General features: G+C 40.6%; 1 protein-coding gene across 1 annotated transcript in view; it reads right to left on the reverse strand.

Annotated features, from left to right (window-relative positions):
* Ect2l (epithelial cell transforming 2 like) overlaps positions 1-18,383 on the reverse strand; it is a 76,050-nt gene that overhangs the window by 53,846 nt on the left and 3,821 nt on the right. The window contains exons 2-3 of the mRNA XM_028779247.1: positions 10,695-10,828; positions 9,483-9,595 (exon numbers count right to left, since the gene is read on the reverse strand). Coding sequence (XP_028635080.1) covers positions 9,483-9,595; positions 10,695-10,796 — 215 coding nt within the window. The 5' untranslated portion in view covers positions 10,797-10,828. The remainder of the gene's footprint in view (positions 1-9,482; positions 9,596-10,694; positions 10,829-18,383) is intronic.

Genomic DNA, 18,383 nt, shown 5'->3' on the forward strand with positions numbered 1-18,383 from the left:
GATTATGCTTGTTAGCAAATGTCTCTCCCCATTGAAGTATTTTGTTCATCCAAACAAATTATTTTTGAAGTAAGAATTTATGGAAATACTAAGGAAATTTGAACTACGACCAGACATGCAGTGGCTACTGAATTATTCATTTTGTTAGGTTAATAATGGATTTGTGATTAAAATTTTAAGGTCTGTTCCTTTTAAAAGATACATATTGGGATATTAATGTGTGAAGTGATATGTCCAGAGTTTTATTTAAAATAATCCAAGGTCTGAATGTTGAAGATGGTGATGAGATAATATGGACCAGGAGTTTAGCATTGTCAAAAAAAAAGATGTTCATTTTATGGGGATTTGTTACATCGTTTGTATAATGTTAAAAAAGCTCATAAATTCCTTTGGTTAAAGAAAACATCAAAAAAAGAAAGAAAGAAAGAAAGAAAGAAAGAAAGAAAGGAAGAAAGGAAGAAAGAAAGAAAGAAAGAGAAACGAAAAAATGTCTACCCAGGCACTGTAGCACACATTTGGGGGGCTGAACCTGCTAGGGTATGTAGCAAGGGTGTCTCAAAAACAAAAATAAACATATACTTAAAAAATTATTCTGTTGATGCATTGTCCAGTAATTCTTTATGAACAGTGTCACCATCAGAGAAATGACAAATGAGGAAAATGTGCTGAAAAGCTGAACCACGGTAGGGGTGAGGTGGGGGTGGAGTTAGGAGAACTGCAGTGTGAATTACTGAAGGGGGGCATGGCCTGAAAGAGGGAGAAAGCATGGAGCAAAGGGCAGATGGACAGGAAGGAAACGGTGGGATGGAGGAAGCCTTGAATAAATGAAGTTCTCAGAGAATGTGTGCTGTTGATATGTGTACGGCCATCTTGAGGACCCCATTGCCTCAGGGCCATGGGAAAAGAGCAAAGCTGGCTCTGCCCCTACCTGGGGTAAGGTCTAAAGGGATGGCAAAGCTTTCCTCTGATCTATGTGCTATGCTGATAATGTGTGCAAAAAATATCTACCATGATTCCCTGCACATGCCAGAATGCTGTTAGCCTACATAGACTGCTACTACTGAGATCAGCTAAACTTGCCTACTTATTGAGGTGTATCTGTATGTAATCAGTCTCATGCAATAACCCTCTGATCAGCTCAGCTAGATATAATAAACACTCTGGGGTGCTTTGGTTTCTCCATCAGAGAACCAAGTCCACTAGATCTCAGCATGTCTGTGTGTCTGTTTTTTCTCCATTCTCTCATTGCCCCAGTCAGGTCTATCCCTGGAGCCCAGTTGGACCTTCCATTGCATGGCTGGAAATAGCAGAACCAATGGACTGGGAGAACCAGTGAGCCAGAGAACAGGCAGACTGGCATAGCTGAACAGGGAGCTAGAATGTGAACAACAGACATCCTCTTGCTTTGTTCACAGTTGAACTGTAGCACAGCCAGAAATGTATTTGGCCTACAGTGGGCACTCAGCCAGTGTCTACTACTGCTTAGTGAAGGCAGGTGCCTTCTGCCACCTGTCACTTGCCTTTCTTTAGGGAAAATTACCTCAGTTTTTAAAAACATTTATTTCATTTTAAAATCATATATATGTAAATCTCTCTCTCTCTCTCTCTGTCTCTCTGTCTCTCTCTCTCTCTCTCTGTGTGTGTGTGTGTGTGTGTGTGTGTGTGTGTGTGTATGTGTGTGTGTTGAGTATGGGTGCCTAACAAGGCTAGACATGTAGGATGTCCTGGAGCTGGAGTCATAAGCAGTAATGTTTTCAATTTCTAGTTTGGGATCCATGGGTGTCCATAGAAGCTAACTCCATTTCTAAATCTAAGAAGTACAGGATCAAGGCTAAGTTAATGTATGTGGCTCAGTCTCCTGGCCACAGCAGTCAGTCAGAAGCTGTCTTGAGCTAGGGACATGGCTCAGTTGGTAGAATGCTTGCCTGGCATGCTTGAAGTCCTTGGTTTGATCCCAGCACCACATACATGAGCATTGTGTCACACACTTTTAGCTTCAGCACTGAGGAAGTAAAGGCAAGAGAATCAGAGTTCAAGTCCTCCTGGTACTAGCTGGATATATATATATATCCATATATAGAGAGATAGATAGGTAGATGATAGATACTAGATAGATAGATAGATAGATAGATAGATAGATAGATAGATAGAGATAGAGATATATAGATCTTCATCCTTCAAAGGGGTCTGAGGTGGAGGAGTTGCTGGCTTGGACCTATAATCTAGTCAGTCCAATTAAAACTCAATTATAACTGAATTTCTTCCCCTGTAGACACACTGAGGGTATGTAAGAAGCCAAGATTGCTGGAAATTCCAGGGATAGATCTGGTTGTAGTCGAAGCCTGGTTCCAATAGTAAAGCTGGAGTTTGGTTTCTCTTTACCTGCTCTGGCTTTCTCTACTTCCAGGAAGGAAGAGAATCAACAAGCAGAAGGAGCCTTGGGGCCGTGCAGAGCCTTTTACTGTGTGTTGTCCTTGGCTCTGCACCAGATCACCTAGGGAACTTAGTGACAACCATTTCCTCAACCCTATTCCAGGCTATTTGAGCCCAAGTGTCTATCAAGGCTCACGATCTGTGTTTTACAAACTCCAGTCTGATGGGACACACTTGTTCAGTGTTTGTGGACTTCCCATGGATGAAGCAACATCAGGGCAGATTCTGCTGCTGCTGTCAAGGATGAAGAACAGAATATACACGTGGCAGTTTCAGGAAAGCGCATAGCTCTGATTAATTCCTTGGATGACATTCGTGGGTTTGATGGGCTTTCCCATATCTGTATGACTGCTAAATGTTTTTTCCCTCATTCTGGAGAACTGGGATGACCAGAGAAGTGACTACTAAATAGAAAGACAACTTAGACTCCCTAATCAGGGCAGCTTTAAAACTTAGGACTTGATGATGTCATCATGGGGACAGGATCTCTACATTTCAATTTTACCATCCTCAGTCTGTGGTCCTCAGTGGCTTCCCCAAGAACTAACTAATTTGAGCAGTAATCTTCACACAACCAACTGGAGAAACTCTCTGCAGATGTTGGTAACATCTCTTGGGCAGAATTACTGTCTACAGGGCCTTTCTTCCACCAAACACTCTCAGGGATATAAAATCCTATGATGAATTCAGTCCAATCCCGAGGTGCCCTCAACCCTCAGGCCTCTGGGTGTACAGTAATCAGCAATACTCAGGTATCTAGTAATCAGCAATACTCAGGTATCTAACACCTGAGTGGGATTTCAGGCAGAGAAACGAGAAACATGGAATGGCTTGGAAGGGAAGGTTATGAAGTATGTAAACCCTAGGTAGAAATGGAGGAGACAAGGGACATTTCCTGCCTTCCATATCCACCCCGCTGTCCTGTACGCTGGAGATGTACTACAGCCAGCTCTCATCATAAAAGCAGTTTAGACAAACGAGGTACTGTATGTGATAACATCACACACGTGGTGGTTCTACATGATACAGAGAGACTTTAAACACAACAGAATCTCACCACTGAGAACACAGGAACTGAAAACTTCAGTGCAAGACTTGTTTAACACGTCCACTGGTCTTCCACTCCTCCCCCAACACAACAGCTTCGAAAGTTTGGTTTTCTTCTTTGCTTTTAAACTTAGGCATTTTTGTTGGGGAGAAGAGGAGAGATGGTTCACTGGTTAAGAGCTCTGGGTGCTTTTGCAAAGGGCCAGGTTCCATTCCCAGCACCTACATGGTGACTCACAACTGTTTGTAACTCCAGTCCCAGAAGATTCAATACCCTCTTTGGACTTCTGAAAGCACTACACATTTGTAGTACACAAACATATATGCAGGTAAACATACTCATATACATAAAATAAAATATAAATAAATAAATTTGTTTTCTTTATTAGCTTCAACAATCCCTACAAAACATCTCAGCAATGAATGAGAATATATGTTTACTCTAAACGATGTAGAACACTAAAGAATGTTCAGAACATGGGCCTTAGGGGGAAGGAAGAGACAAAATGACCCAAACTTCCAGACTCTCTGCCTGACCAGATACAATAGTTTGAAGTACAGAGATACAGCTTGTCTCTGAGCATTGCCCGCTCCTTTCTGACAAAGTTCTACCTTCTCAGGCCTGAGCCTTCTCCTTTGTCCATCTGGGCTCCTTTGTAAAATCCAGTCTTAGCAAAGAACACTGCTAAGTCATTCCAGAACAAACCCCAACCCTTGATACCTGATCACCCTGGAAATCTGATCAGGTTCCTGATCCTTCAGTTCCTCAGAGGATCTCTGATCCCCTGGCTTGTCTCCAGCAGAATCCTGCTAGCTTGGTTTAGACAGAATCCCCTCACCTCTGAGTTTCCTTGGGGTGATTTTCCATCCACTCTGCTCTGCCCCTTGGCTAGAATTTTTACCTTGCCATGTCTGCAGTTCAAGTTGCATCATTCCCTGGCGGCAAAGCCTACTGCAGAGATGGCTCTGTCAAGGTCCTATAGAGTCTGTCTCATTCTGCTTTGGTGTTATACCATCACTGGGTGATGTTTGTTCCTTAAAACAACCTCCCATTGCTACGCCAAAATACTCTCCTTTAGAATGAGCTTCCGAACTCAAGGTGACACAGCTGTGCTGGGCTCTAACTTAAGCTGGAAGTATATTGTCTCTGAAAAACTTCACACCCAGTTTTCTTGACGGACTACACCTAGTGAGATTTCCTCACTTTCGGTGGCTGAGTGGAGGGAGTAAATGAGTTAATTGGAGTGGGCATGGGTGTTCTCTCTTAAGAATGCACGATGTGTATGTTTTCCTGCCCACCCTCATGTCCATTCTGCTCTGGTTGAGACAAATGACCTGACTTGATATTTCTTGTGTTACTCATGACCTTCCTTCTTTCTTCGGTCCCTCCCTCCCCTCCCCCACCTGTTGAAAAAACACATTTGCTTGAATGTTGCCACACCCACCCAAGAAGGCTACAAGTTTAAACTTCTCCAGTTCTGGAATGAAAGACCTTTGTAGGAAGGCAATGCAGCTGTGCAGAAGCAATTTAAAACCGGTCCCACCAGTGCAGCAAGGAGAGCAATTCACAGCCCTCCCTCAGATGTGTCTCCAAGTGTGACAGATACAAACAGCCCAGTGGCCTTCAAAGGTCAATTTAGTCAAACCAGTGGGAGAGGGGTGAGGCGGGCAGGAGTGTGAGGGGGGGAGGGGGGAAGAGGGGGAAGGGGCGGGAAGGCTGATACCAGCAGGTACCTTGAGGCCTGCTGACACATGAATGTTATATCCTGGAGAAACTGTATAAGTGAGAGATAAAAATACTTCCTGTTAAAAGGAGGAGCATTGGCCAAAGGAATGGCTTGAGAAACTAAATTAGAAAAAAACCCCTTACTTATTATGAAATTCCATTTAAAATCATTCTAAAAATTAACAGTGTGGAATATTAAGTCTTAGAAATTTAACATGCCTCATAGACACTAGGAATAAAGTTTCAAAGAAACTTACGATAACATATCCCTACTGACTTTGAATTGCCATGTTTATGAATGTGGCTATGTGAATTAAAACAGAGTTATCTGGAAATTATAAAACAAGCTGTTTAAAACAAGAGAAAGAATGGAAGTGGAGTAATGGAGTGGGGGAGTGAGGTGATGGGATTGTATGAAAAAGATTTTTTTCAATAAAGAAATAGAGAGATTGTAAAACAAATAAACAAAAACAATAGCCTCTGCCATGAGAAAAAGTACTGATCTACAAATACAGTAAGAGTTCACCCAAGAGTTGGAGCAGTTAAGGGATGTCTATTTTTCTTATTTATTACGTTTACACTTGGGAGGAGAGAAAGACTATAGGAATAAGGAGTCTCAAAAGAAACACTGAATTAATAACCAAGATTTGATGGTTCTGATACTGTTACAGCCATTCATTTCACTCCTAAATATATACTTCACTTCATAGCTTTTATTTCTCCCAATTCTGAGGATTGAACCCAGGCCCTTGTACATTGGAGGCAAGCATTCTATAACTAAACTCTCTTATATGAATGCTTAAGAAAAATAAAAGAGCCAGAGAAATGGCCACAGGGAAAGGCACTTGCTGACAAGCCTTACTACCTGAATTCAATCCCCTGGTCCTGCACGATGCAGTAAGACAATTCCTAGAAGCTGTTGTCCAACCTCCACACTCACGCCTTAGCATGTGCCTAACCACCACCCACTACATGCACTAAACAATAAATCTGACAATTACACAGACCCTAGAAACTGCTCTAAAATGAAATTTTAAAGAAAAACCATAATAAGAAAGTGAAAGTTCCCCTTTAGAAAAATCTGGATACAGATGTTCAGAGCAGCATTGTCTTCAACAGTCCAAAGGGGAACCAAGTCAAACATTTACCAACTGGTGACAGTATGGAATATTACAAGTCCCCATGATGGAATATTTTTCTGTCAAGAAGAAAAATGTTAAAGTGTGTTATAAAATGTATAAACCTTGACATTTTAATACATGAAAAATGCTACAAAAAAATAACCTATTACCTGGCTCTATTTATATAGAGTCCAGAGGGGGCACATTTAGAGAGACAGGAAGTAGACTTGTGTTTGGACACATTTGGAAGGACAGGCGATAGGGAGTGACTATCAGTGACTAGGAGGATGTTCTGGGAATAGTGACAATGTGTTAAACTTAGATTATAATGATGACCACAAAATTCTGTGAATACTCAAAGTATTCACTTCAGTCTTTCAGCAGCCAAATGTTATTATACACAAATTATATCTCAATAACGATGTTTTAAGGGAAGCTGATTGTATTTTTAAAAATGAGTCGAGATTCTAGATCTAACTAAAATTGAACATAACTCAAATTGGATTAGACTACTAATCTTGAGTGAACCTCTAGAAATAGTTGAGGGCCAGGTAAAAATCATTCACGTATGTAAGCCCAAGACAGGGAAACATGTGAATAGGCAGATTGTGTTCAATAACAAAAACAATCTCTATGATAAGTTAAAGATGATCTCAGAAAATCAAGTTCTAGAAACCAGAAACTCGCACACAGCTTCCTATGAAATAGCAGCCCAGAGCATGTTAACAGCTGCGTGAACTATGACTCACTTGCTCACTGATCTCTGTGAGAACCTAGCTGCTGTCAAAGCAAACAGAGAAAAACTGCACACAGGTTGGTTCCACATTCTTATTCCACAGAATTCAGGTGCCAAAGGGGACAGTTTCCAGTGACAAAATGTCAGGTCTATGTTAATCAGCCTCAGATGTACCACAAGATCTCTAATGACCTCCAGTGGTAACAACTGAAACTGCTTGGTTTATGGTCCCTGAGACTAGAATGCACTGTACAATGTGATAATGGATGTGAATGAGGTTTGGCCTGTTATTTATTTTTTTCTAGAAGGCAGGAAAGAAGGACAAAAGGAATCACAGAAAATGACTACAGTGAAATGTGCTTCCTCCAGATCTTCAGGCCCTCACTGAGGAGCCTCTACAGGGCTGCAGAGATGTTCAGTGTTAAGAGCACATACAGCTCTTCCAGAATCTGAGTTCAGTTCCTAGCACCCACACTGTCCAGCAGCTTACAAGCACCTGTACCTTCATCTGTGGGAGACTGGACATTCTCTTCAAGCCTCACAGACACCCCCACCATAGACATACACACATAAGAATAAGAAAAGAAATATTCTTTTTTTTAAAAAAAAATCTTCACAATTTTGGACCCTGAAGGGGATAGGAACTACACAGGAAGATCAATACAATCAACTAACCTGGACCCTTGGGGCTCTCAGAGACTGAGCAACCAAGCAAAGAACTTTCGTGGGCTGGACCTAGGGCTCCTGCACATAGGTAGCAGATGTGCAGCTTGGTCTTCATGTGGATTTGGAACAACTGGAATGGGGGCTCTCCCAGAAGCTGTTACCTGTATGTGGGGTATGTTCTACTAGCTGGGCTGCCTTGTCTGGCCTCAATGGGAGAGGAAATGCCTAGTCTCACAGAGACTTGAAGTGCCATGGTAAGGGGATATAGAGGTCACCAATTCAGAGGAGAAGGAGAGGGGGTATAGGGGATGGATTGTGGAAGGGGTGACTGAGAAGGGGGCAGTGAGCAGGTTGTAAAGTGAATAAGGGGAAAAATTAAATTAAATTTAAAAAAGAAAGAGTTTTCACAATTCCTTCAACCCAGAGAGCTGTTTTCTTCCAGTGTACCCCACCAGGAAGCCTCAGTGAACAATCTACTGTGAACCCACAGATGTGGGAGTGAGAGGCCAGTGTAGAAGAGAAACAGAGCAAAACAAAACTCATCTGAATGTGGTGGGCAGAGAAAGGTGGGAGGAATGGCAGAAGGCAATTTTTGAAGTAAGAACCAGTTTGACTACACCTACCTCTTGAAGATTTATGAACATTGTATAAGAAATTGAAGGTTAGCCCCTCTTTGAGCTCATAGTGAAAGCAGCTAACTCTAACAGGCTGTGAATCATACCCAGAGCTTCACTAAACAAACAGGAAATAAGCCACTTCCTAGAGTCCCCTCTGCAGATGTTACAGAGTTTCAGCTCTCTGCCCATTGGTTAGTGAGCAGTTAATAATCAGTCTGTGGACAAAGGACTACATCTCAGAAATGCCATTCTGTTATGATTGTTGGCTGAAGACACAAATGATTACCCTAGACAGACAAGGTAACCTCTTTGGAGATGAATCCAGCAAAACTATTCTTACAGGAGCTGCTACTGTCCAGCTAGGTTCTCCAGTCAGGCCAAGAAACACTGAAGGACTTTCTAGAATATTCTGGTTACACACACATCTTGAATACCTCCAATTTCACTCACATGAGTCCATTTCTAACACTTAGCTGGCTATTTAATAAGCTACTGGCTGCTCCAGTTGTCTCCTGAGTCTGATGTTTGCTCTGCTCACTGGAAAGTATCTGAGAGTAGCTGGAGCATTGTGACTTCCCAATTAGAGAAAATAATCTCTAGAGTAGTAATTCCAGATCAGAACATTAGCTGCCCTGGCTGTGATTTCTACTAACAAATACCACACTGTCTATGCCAAAGGTCAACAGAGGAATAGAAACTGGAGTCAACCTGTGGGATACTATGTCTTGTCATAATCCTGAAGGCCTCTAGTATTGCCCTAATACCTTTATGTTTTATCAGTTCCATCCAGTATTTAACAATAATTTATGAAATGTCTATTTATGTGACAGATATTCATCTGGCATTTATTGTCTGTCTGATAGCTCCAAGGAGAATTCAGTAGACCGAGAGAATAGAGCAAGCCACTGAAGTGTTTGTAGAAATGAAACAGCCTCCCCATGGTATGAGGTTGTTAAGTCTCCAAGGCTCTGTTTCAGACTGGGGGAGGAAGCAGGAATCTGTTCATAAGCCCTAAAATAAGAATTGCCTCCATTTTTACAGGATGGGGGGAGAGAAAACTCCTTAAGGATTATATAAACATGTTACCATATTTTGGTGTCATTAAAAATCAATAATTACACTATGCTATTTTTTACCTTAATTGTGATTTTGAGCATTGTGAAAGAATCACGAATAAGAATTCCTGCCGTTGCTTGTTGGTCCAGAGGTCAAACCAGTGACTTATGAGAGTAACTCTTTCTTGAAAGAGCTGGAAGAGAGGAAAATGAGATTTCCCTGTCCACTTCCAGTTCTCAGTTGCTAAGCAATAGGTCAAATAACAACCTCATAGCTAATATTTACGTTATGCATGACAGTTTACATGTACTTTCACATAGGCTGTAGGGTTTTTCCTTTCAGCTTAAAGCACTTTTATTTAGCAACACAGGCAAGCCAGGGCTTGTTGGGTGGGCCAGTGGGAAAATCTCAGGGCTGTATAATTACAGGGGAGCTGAGGGGATCCTCTGGAAAACAGAGGACAATGATGGGATTCACGCCTCCTGTTTTTACCTAGGTTAGTGTGGCCTAGGGCCAGAGTCTTAGAGTCCATCCTGTCTACAGGCCCCACTCACTGTCTCATCATGGAAACAGGACCATTTAGTATAGATTTGGTTTTCTTTACTCTTGGCTTTGGAGATTCATAATATCCACAAAACTAAAGATTGGTCATTATTGCACACTGTCATTGTTAGCTGTGTCTCCAGGGAGGATATATACCATGAACCAACATCCCTGAAATCTGGATTTCAGCTTGTTTTTGTTTATACAAAGACACAAATTCATTGTCTTTATTGTAGATCAGTGCCCCCCCCCTCCAGCTACATCCACCTCTTCCCATTATGGAAGCAGCTGAACCTACAGGAGCTCTGTCTCCATTAAAAGCTGGTGAGATTGCTCTACCGTTCTAGGAATTCTTCCTGAATCATTTTTCTAAAGAGCAGGTGCTACATAAAATCACACAATGGACACACAATGGAAGAGTGGATTAACAAAACACAGAAACATACATGAAGTACCCCTGCCTCCTCTCCAAACCTTTCTCTACACCCTCCGACCACCACAGAAGCTCATGATGTCCTGGAGGTGCACCGTGAAAGCAGGAAGCACACGTAGTCCCTCTCCCAGGTAACAGAAAAAGTCTTGGGTGAGAAAACACTCTCTTTGCAACAAAGCCAGGTTCATTTTTTAAAAAAGGACTTGAAAACTAAATTATTTTTCGTATAAATGCGACAATGTTAAGACTCAACATATCCCAGTAAAAACGACTTTACTCAGTTGAACTCATGTTTACTGTAGAGTATGCAACTCACCTGTCTGTTTAAGGACTGGTTCTTAAAAGGAGTCCAAGCACTGAACCTCGTGTGGTAGCTCTCCATTTCCAGACTTTCCAGGGGAAGGTTCCCAAGTGACATCTCAGCAAATTACTTTCTTCCACCTCTAGGAACTATTGGTTCAATTTAACAGATGTATGGCTAAGAACACTTAGAAACAACCACAATATTAATTATTTTCTGCGTAGGAATTATAAAACTACCATATCCATTAATATATAGGTAAAGCATAGCATACACAGAATTACAATTTAGGTATATATATGCATACATATGGAGGGCAGTGAACCTTGCCAGGAAACTTGGTAAGGCTGAGTGGTTTCAGAAACCCTGGCACTCACCTGAATACCGATACAGTTTCCTTACTCCCGACCAAATTCCTAGCCTGGAACAAGTTTTCACAACTCCTCACAGAAGAAGAACATAACCACTGGTCACTTAGCACAGCACAGAGTTCTCCATGCTAATGAGGTATCAAGATGGACCCTGCAAGTTTAGTCAAATCCCTTCTCGGACATTCCTTCCTGCACAAGGTAGTAATCTCTGGTCCACCCTGAGGAAGTTGTATGCATCCATTTTCCACGATGAACAGTATGGGAGAAGCCAGGACTGTCTCTCTCATCAAGAACCGCTGTGAGAAGCATGGAGGAAGCCTTTATCTATAGAGCCCAAGTCTCCTGCAGAAGGCCTCTCCACCCTCCTTGACGTTCTCCACCTGAGCTAAGCTGGAGTGCCAGGGAGTTAAGAAACCCCAGCTTAAGTCTCAGCCTGTCCGTTTCTCACTCAGGCTGGGACTCCCATCTTAGGCTGTGTTTTCCCACCCCCTGAGCAGTGTATCAGCGCTCCTGGCAAGCCCAATCACCCGATGGCAGTTTAGGGTAAAATGCAGTCTAGCATCCTGTGTTTCATCTGCCCAAGCAGAGTTCACACACTCTGAGACAGAACACTGAACCACATACAAATATGTATGCTTGACCATGAAAATATTCACCAAATGTCCATGAACAACTCCAAAGCATTGCATTTTTTTTCTGTACTAATATACTTGTATCCAGATCTGAATCTAAAACAATAATTTTTACTTTGATGAGAACTAAAACAGGTTTTTAGAAAGTGCTCGTGCTGAATCTGAGTTGGGATGTATTTGCTGCATTACCAGTTACTCCAGTTTTTAACAGTTTAAACCAGGAACATCAAAACTTTTTTTAATCCCAAGATTTATGAGGGTTAAGAATCTAGGTATAGGGCCAGAGAGCGGCTTTGTGGGTGGAAGCCCTTGTTGCACAGTCCCGATGACCAGAGTTCCAGGCTCTAAACCTATGTAAAAAGTCAGGCATTGGGGCCCACATCTGTAACTTCAGCACTCCTATAGTTATTTCAGAAGCAGAAATAGGAAAATGAGCCAAAGACTCAAGTGTCAGCCAGCCTAGTGTATGCAGTACAGCAGCAGAAACAGTAAAGACAGTCCTGACTCAACAAGGTAGAAGACGACAACAAATTCCAACCTACAACCACACCGTGGCACACCTTTGCAAAGGCAGCCAGTAATAATGACTTTACTATAATAACATTCCTTTTTTTTTCTTTGTATAAAACTGTGTTTGCTCTGTATATAAAACATCTTTTGACTACCATTTTGTTTTGGTTTCCCCCATGGTATAAGAGAGAAAATGGATTTCCGTCTTTTGGTCACTAATAACTCCGTGCTGGGAGCTGTTGATTATGATACATAACTTGGAATAGATTAATGTAATCATGGCAGCTTGTTCTTATAATCAATTTCTAAGATCAACCAAAGATTTAAGGAATAAGTAACACTCAGCTTACATGAGATCTCTCAGAGAAGGGAGGAAAGGGTGATGACTCTAAAATAAAACTTTCATACCAAGTCTTAATAAGAACTTCCAAATAAGAGGAATACTAAAAGTTTACTACCATATGTAGAGACACAGAAACCATCTAAAACTACTAAATTAGATGTTTCTTCTTGTTGTCTTCTTCTTCTTCTTCTTCTTCTTCTTCTTCTTCTTCTTCTTCTTCTTCTTCTTCTCCTTCTTCTTCTTCTTCTGCTTCTTCTTCTCCTTCTCCTCCTCCTCCTCCTTCTTCTTCTCCCTTCTCCTCCTCCTCTCCTTCTTCCTCTTCCTTTTCTTCTTTTCTTCCTCCTCCTTCCTTCTCCTTCTCCTTTTCTCCTTCTCCTTCTCCTTCTTATTTTTATTCATATTCTCCCTTCTTCTCCCCCTCCTCTCCTTCTTCCTCTTCCTCTTCCTTTTCTTCTTTTTTCCTCCTCCTCCTCCTCCTCCTCTTCCTCCTCCTCCTCTTCCTCCTCCTCCTCCTCCTTCTCTTCCCAAAGTCCTATATCATAGGCTGGCCTCTAACTTACTATTTAGCTGAGGATGACTTTTGAGGATGACTGTCTTGCTGATGGCTTGCCTAAGTGATGAGACTATACGGCTGTGCCCCTACTCAGGGTTTATGTGGTACTGAGGATTGAGTTCCAGAATGGTGCAGGCATACTAGACAAGTACTCAACTGGCTGAATTACATACTCAGCTGTTGAAGTAATTATTTAAAATGGCAGATAGTCAAGCCCACTATCTAACCTGCGGCAGCTCTGCCTAGCTCAGACACCATGTTCCAAAGACAGAGGCCACATGCATGATGCAGCTAGAAACAGCCAGCCAGAAACACCAGCCCTGCCACCCATGAGATACTAGCATGGGAGATGGCTCTGCCAATCTTCCACGCTGTTTCCGCAAGGCTGGGCATTGCCCAGACCATCCCTCCATTCATGCAGGCCCGGTAGGAAAATGAGACTCTAATGCTTAAATATTAATCAAAGGTTTTATATATTTAGTAATGCTTAATAACAATATGCCCATACAATTAGAGTTGTTTCCCAATTAGCTAACCTAAATATAAGTTGTTACCTGTGGCTACTCTCCATACCTGCGTGGCTCTCCATCCTCCTACAATCTCTGCCCTCTCTAGCTCCCCGTCTTCCTTTACCTCTTCCTCTCTTTACTCCTCCCACCTTAGCTCCTCCTACACTCAGCTACAAATTAGTTCTTGGAAATGTAAATCTGACATTATGTCAGACGCACTGCACTAACTATGGTATGTACTACAATATGTCAAATATAATTTGACAGTGTAAAATCAATGTGCTTATCATCGTAAACTAAGCAGAGAAGAAAAGTTATGTAATAATTTTGGTAGACACAAAAAGTATATTTTATAAGCTTTAACACTTAGTCATGACACACACACTAACTTTAGAAAAGTAGCAATAGTGGAATCTCCTAATCCAAACAGGAATGTGTTTTTAAAATGTGTGGCAAGCATTGAATTGAACAGCAAAGTTGACCCTTTCCTCCAATTACAATTAGCGTCTTTATTTGATATTGTTCTGAGTGTTCTTTGTAGTATGATAAACAAATAACATGAAAAATGTTAAATAATGTTAAGGAAAGAAATAAAATTGTCATTATTGACATTTTTATGCTAAAGAATCCACAGATAACTTGACAAATTTAAAGAAATAAGACTAGCAAGGCTGGTTCATACAAGGTCAATATGGAAAAATCAATTTTATTTCTATTCGCTCACAAACATTTAAAAATTTAATGGATCATTTTCATTTTATGTGCACTGATGTTTTGGCTGAATGTGTGACTGGGTAAGGATGCCAGGTTCCCTAGAGCTGGACCTACAAACACTTATAAGCTGCAGGGAATTGAACCTGGGTCCTCTGAAAGAGCAGCCAGTGCTCTTAACCACTGGGCCATCTCTCTAGCTCCTTACAAATGTTTTTAAAACAGCATTTCAAATGCAATTGAAATATGAGGGACACGCATTCCACATAGGATACTAAAAACTGTACCAAGAAAAAATGTTAAGAGATATAAAAAGAAACATGTATTTGTAAAGATGTCAGCTCTCCAAAATCACTCTAATATTCAGTGTAATCTCAATTAAAATCCAAACTGTGTTAAAAAAAATGTATCTAGAACAGCAAAGGACAACTTGGAAAAGAACAGTCATGACTTAACTGCACATGTGCAAGGTTTGTTTATTCTAAAGTCAGGATAGATAAGCCTACGAGATATTTGCCCAAGAACAAAAAAATAAAGAACAGAATTTAACAAGTCCAGAAACAGACTCATGTGTGTCAGCACTGGATTTATGACAAAGGTGGCACTTAGACTGAAGGGAAAAAGTGACTCCAGCCAGTGACACATGAAGCAGGACAGCCTCCTAAGTCACCCAGCTGACTACCTGAGTCAGGACAATATATTACTTTTGTTCTGAGCACACTTTAAAAATATTTATTTATTTATTTATTTATTTATTTATTTAATATATGAGTACACTGTAGCTGTCTTCAGACACAACAGAAGAGGGCATCGGATCCTTTTAATGGATGCTTGTGAGCCACTGTGTGGTTGCTGGGAATTGAACTCAGGATCTCTGGAAGTGTAGTCAGTGTTATCAACTGCTGAGCCATCTCTCCAGCCCCCTCAAGGGGGCTCAAGCCCCCTTTTTTTTTGGTAGTTTGTTATTCAGAATTAACAAAAACCAATATACCTGGAAGTGTATTCACAGCGTTGGCGCTGGGTCCAGGGTGATAGAGAAAAGTAGCAGGTGAATTACTAAGACAGGATTAGAAGGAGAATTGTGTTATGAGCACTGAAAAGTTGAATGAAGCTGTTGCCTGTGTTGCTATGACTGACACATGTGTAACAGTGAACATATGACTGACACGCATGTAACAGTGAACATATAGGATACCCAGAGAGGCTCCAAGCAGAATATACAAACTGCTGATGGTTTAACTTCTTTAGTTACATATAATAAAGTCCAGAGAGGTAGCCAGCACCGACATGAAAGATCTGCTTAGTTTGGGAATGGACTATCTACTACAGTTTCCAGCAGGCAATAAATAGAGTCTCAAGTAACAGCCTTTGGACAAAAATCAAACAGAGCATATGACCATGAGAATCCATGAAAACAAAGATTTAGGGTAATACTGGGTAGACCCTCACATTTAGCAAGTAAAAAGAAATTCTTTTTCTATGTATTTCTATGTATATCTATTTATTATATGTGTGTGTGTAAGTATGCACAGACACCAAGGAGCACCTCTGTGTATCAGAACTACACAGAAGAGGCTAGAACTTATAACATTGTGGAAAGTAAATGATTATTGTTTCATGCTGCTGACAATTGGGGTGGTTCATTACACAGCACAGACTGAGAGAGCCAGCTGTAGGTCGGCTTCAGGAACTCAGATGAAGCTGGTGGAAATGTATTTTAGATGGCTGTTTGGCATTAGTTATTGAAGTTGAACAAATACATATATATAATTGCCCTATCAGAAAAAGTACATGTATGAATTAAAACATCAAAACTATTTGTTTATGAAAACACTTGAATTGCCTGGAGTGGGACTTATCCAAGCATCTATCAACAGTTGGATGGATATACATATCTTATATCCATGTAACAGAATACTGTATATCGCGGGATGAAGGACACATACAACCATGGGTGAATCACACACATGCCCTAATGACAGAAGAAGCTAGGAACAGAATAATACAGTTTGGCCACGATGGTGTTAAGAATCAAGACAGTTTCCTCTGCAGAAAGGAGAGAGTAATATTTGGGAGAGGGCATTACAGGTGATTCTAGGAGCTGAGACTGTTCTAGAAATAGGAATCCAGGTGAGTTCACTTCATAATACACAGAGCCCTATGGTTGTATTTTTTTAATTCTTCATTTTGAATGAGAAGTCTGTAACGTGATACTGTTACAATAACATCAAAAACTATTAAGTACTGTGAAAAAATGTGAGCACAAATGTCATGAAAAAGACTGTAACACTTTATTGAAAAACATTCTTTAGTCCTAAGTAATCTAAAACCCTAAGTAAATGAAGAGGTGTGCCTCTTTATGATTACAGGACTCAGCGGACTGAGGCAATTAATTCTTTCAAACTGATCTATAACCTCAGCATACTCTCAGTGACACATTAAGAACAATGGGTGAATCTGGAAGTGGTTGCACATCTTTCCCAGTGAAACAGGCCCCAGGTCTTAGCACAAGTGACTTCATAATGGAAGACCCATTCAGTCTGTAAAACTCAACACGTAGACAGGCCACCTGCCAAAAATGAAGACAAAGGCCTAATCCATCAAACTCCATAATTTATGAGAACATCCATAAATGTACTAACCTTGTTTTTTGACTTCTATAGTTCTGCTTCTGGTTAACAGTTTTGTTTCTGTTTTTTATTTTGGGGAGGGGCTGTTTTTTGGTTTGTTTGTTTGTTTGTTTGTTTTCTCTGCTTATCCCAGGAATTCACTCTTTAGACCAGGCTGGCCTCATACTCACAGAGATCTACTTGCCTCTGTCTCCCCAGCACTGGGATTAAAAAAATGCACCACCACTGCCAACCAGTGGATAACTGTTCTTGTTAACTGACTGAAGTATGTCAATCTGGGACATGGTTTTTTTTTTTGTTTGTTTTGTTTTGTTTTGTTCTTAAAAGCTACAACCAGTGATCACAAATACCCGATGTAATTACTGGCTGGCTAATAAAGACTTTTAGTTGGTTTAAACTCAGATCCAAGTAGTCTACTCCAGTGAATACCCCACAATACCAGCACTCAAGAAGCTGAGGCAGGAGGATCTCTGACAAGCACAAGCCAGACAAACTAGCTACATAGCAAGACCCTGTCTTTTGAGATCTTTTTCATTTGAAGCCAATCTTAATGCCATTAAATGCACAAATATGCTAGTTTTTATTACCCAATTTTAATCTCCTAAAACACACAGTGCAAACATCTAAATATCAATTCTCTCCATACATCAGTGGCCATTCATCATGGTTTTGAATATGGGGAAATCGATTCCCCTTAAATTGCAAGTCAGTAGGTGTTTCTTTCTGGTTAACTTTAGCAAAATTCATACAAGAGTAATTAACAATGATCTTCACTTGTTAACTCACAAGGAAACACCTTCAAAACTTCATTTTTGTTAAAATATATGTACTAAAATGTAAAAGAAAGAAAGAAAGGAAAACAAACAAAAAACCAAAACCTGAACTACACAAATATTGAAAAGTTAATAATTTCTTAATTTTTTTATTCCTGGTATTATTCTCACAATTTACAGGGCAATATACCTGATTCAGTAAAAGAAAAAAAAAAGCTACTACAGAGTAAAAAAAAAAGAAAAATACTCAGAAACACTCAACTAATTGACAATGCATTGCATTAATCAATAGCTGCACCCTTTGCAAATTGTGTCTATGATGTCCTGAGAAGGGATTCTTGTTTAGGTTGCAGTGATGTTTCTAACTCCAGATCATTGTTCCTTCTGTGGCAGATTTTACAGTTCTTCTACTGCATTTGGACTGTCTCAGTAAACTGCAACTTTCCTGACAACTCCTTATTCTCTCTTGTTAAGAACCATGAATTTTTGGGGCTGTTTTTTAAAACCTGCTATCATATTCATCACGGCCAACCATATCCATAGTCACTGGCATAGATGACAGCCATTTCAGAGCGGTGAGCTGGCCTATCCGGAAAGATACTCAGAGTCACACCTAACAACCTGAGTTTTGTCTCAGGAACTCATTGCTAGAACACACGTGTATTCTTTCTC

Source organism: Grammomys surdaster, unplaced genomic scaffold (genome assembly GCF_004785775.1).
Source record: "Grammomys surdaster isolate TR1022 unplaced genomic scaffold, NIH_TR_1.0 348, whole genome shotgun sequence".
In the NCBI taxonomy this organism is placed as follows: Eukaryota; Metazoa; Chordata; class Mammalia; order Rodentia; family Muridae; genus Grammomys; species Grammomys surdaster.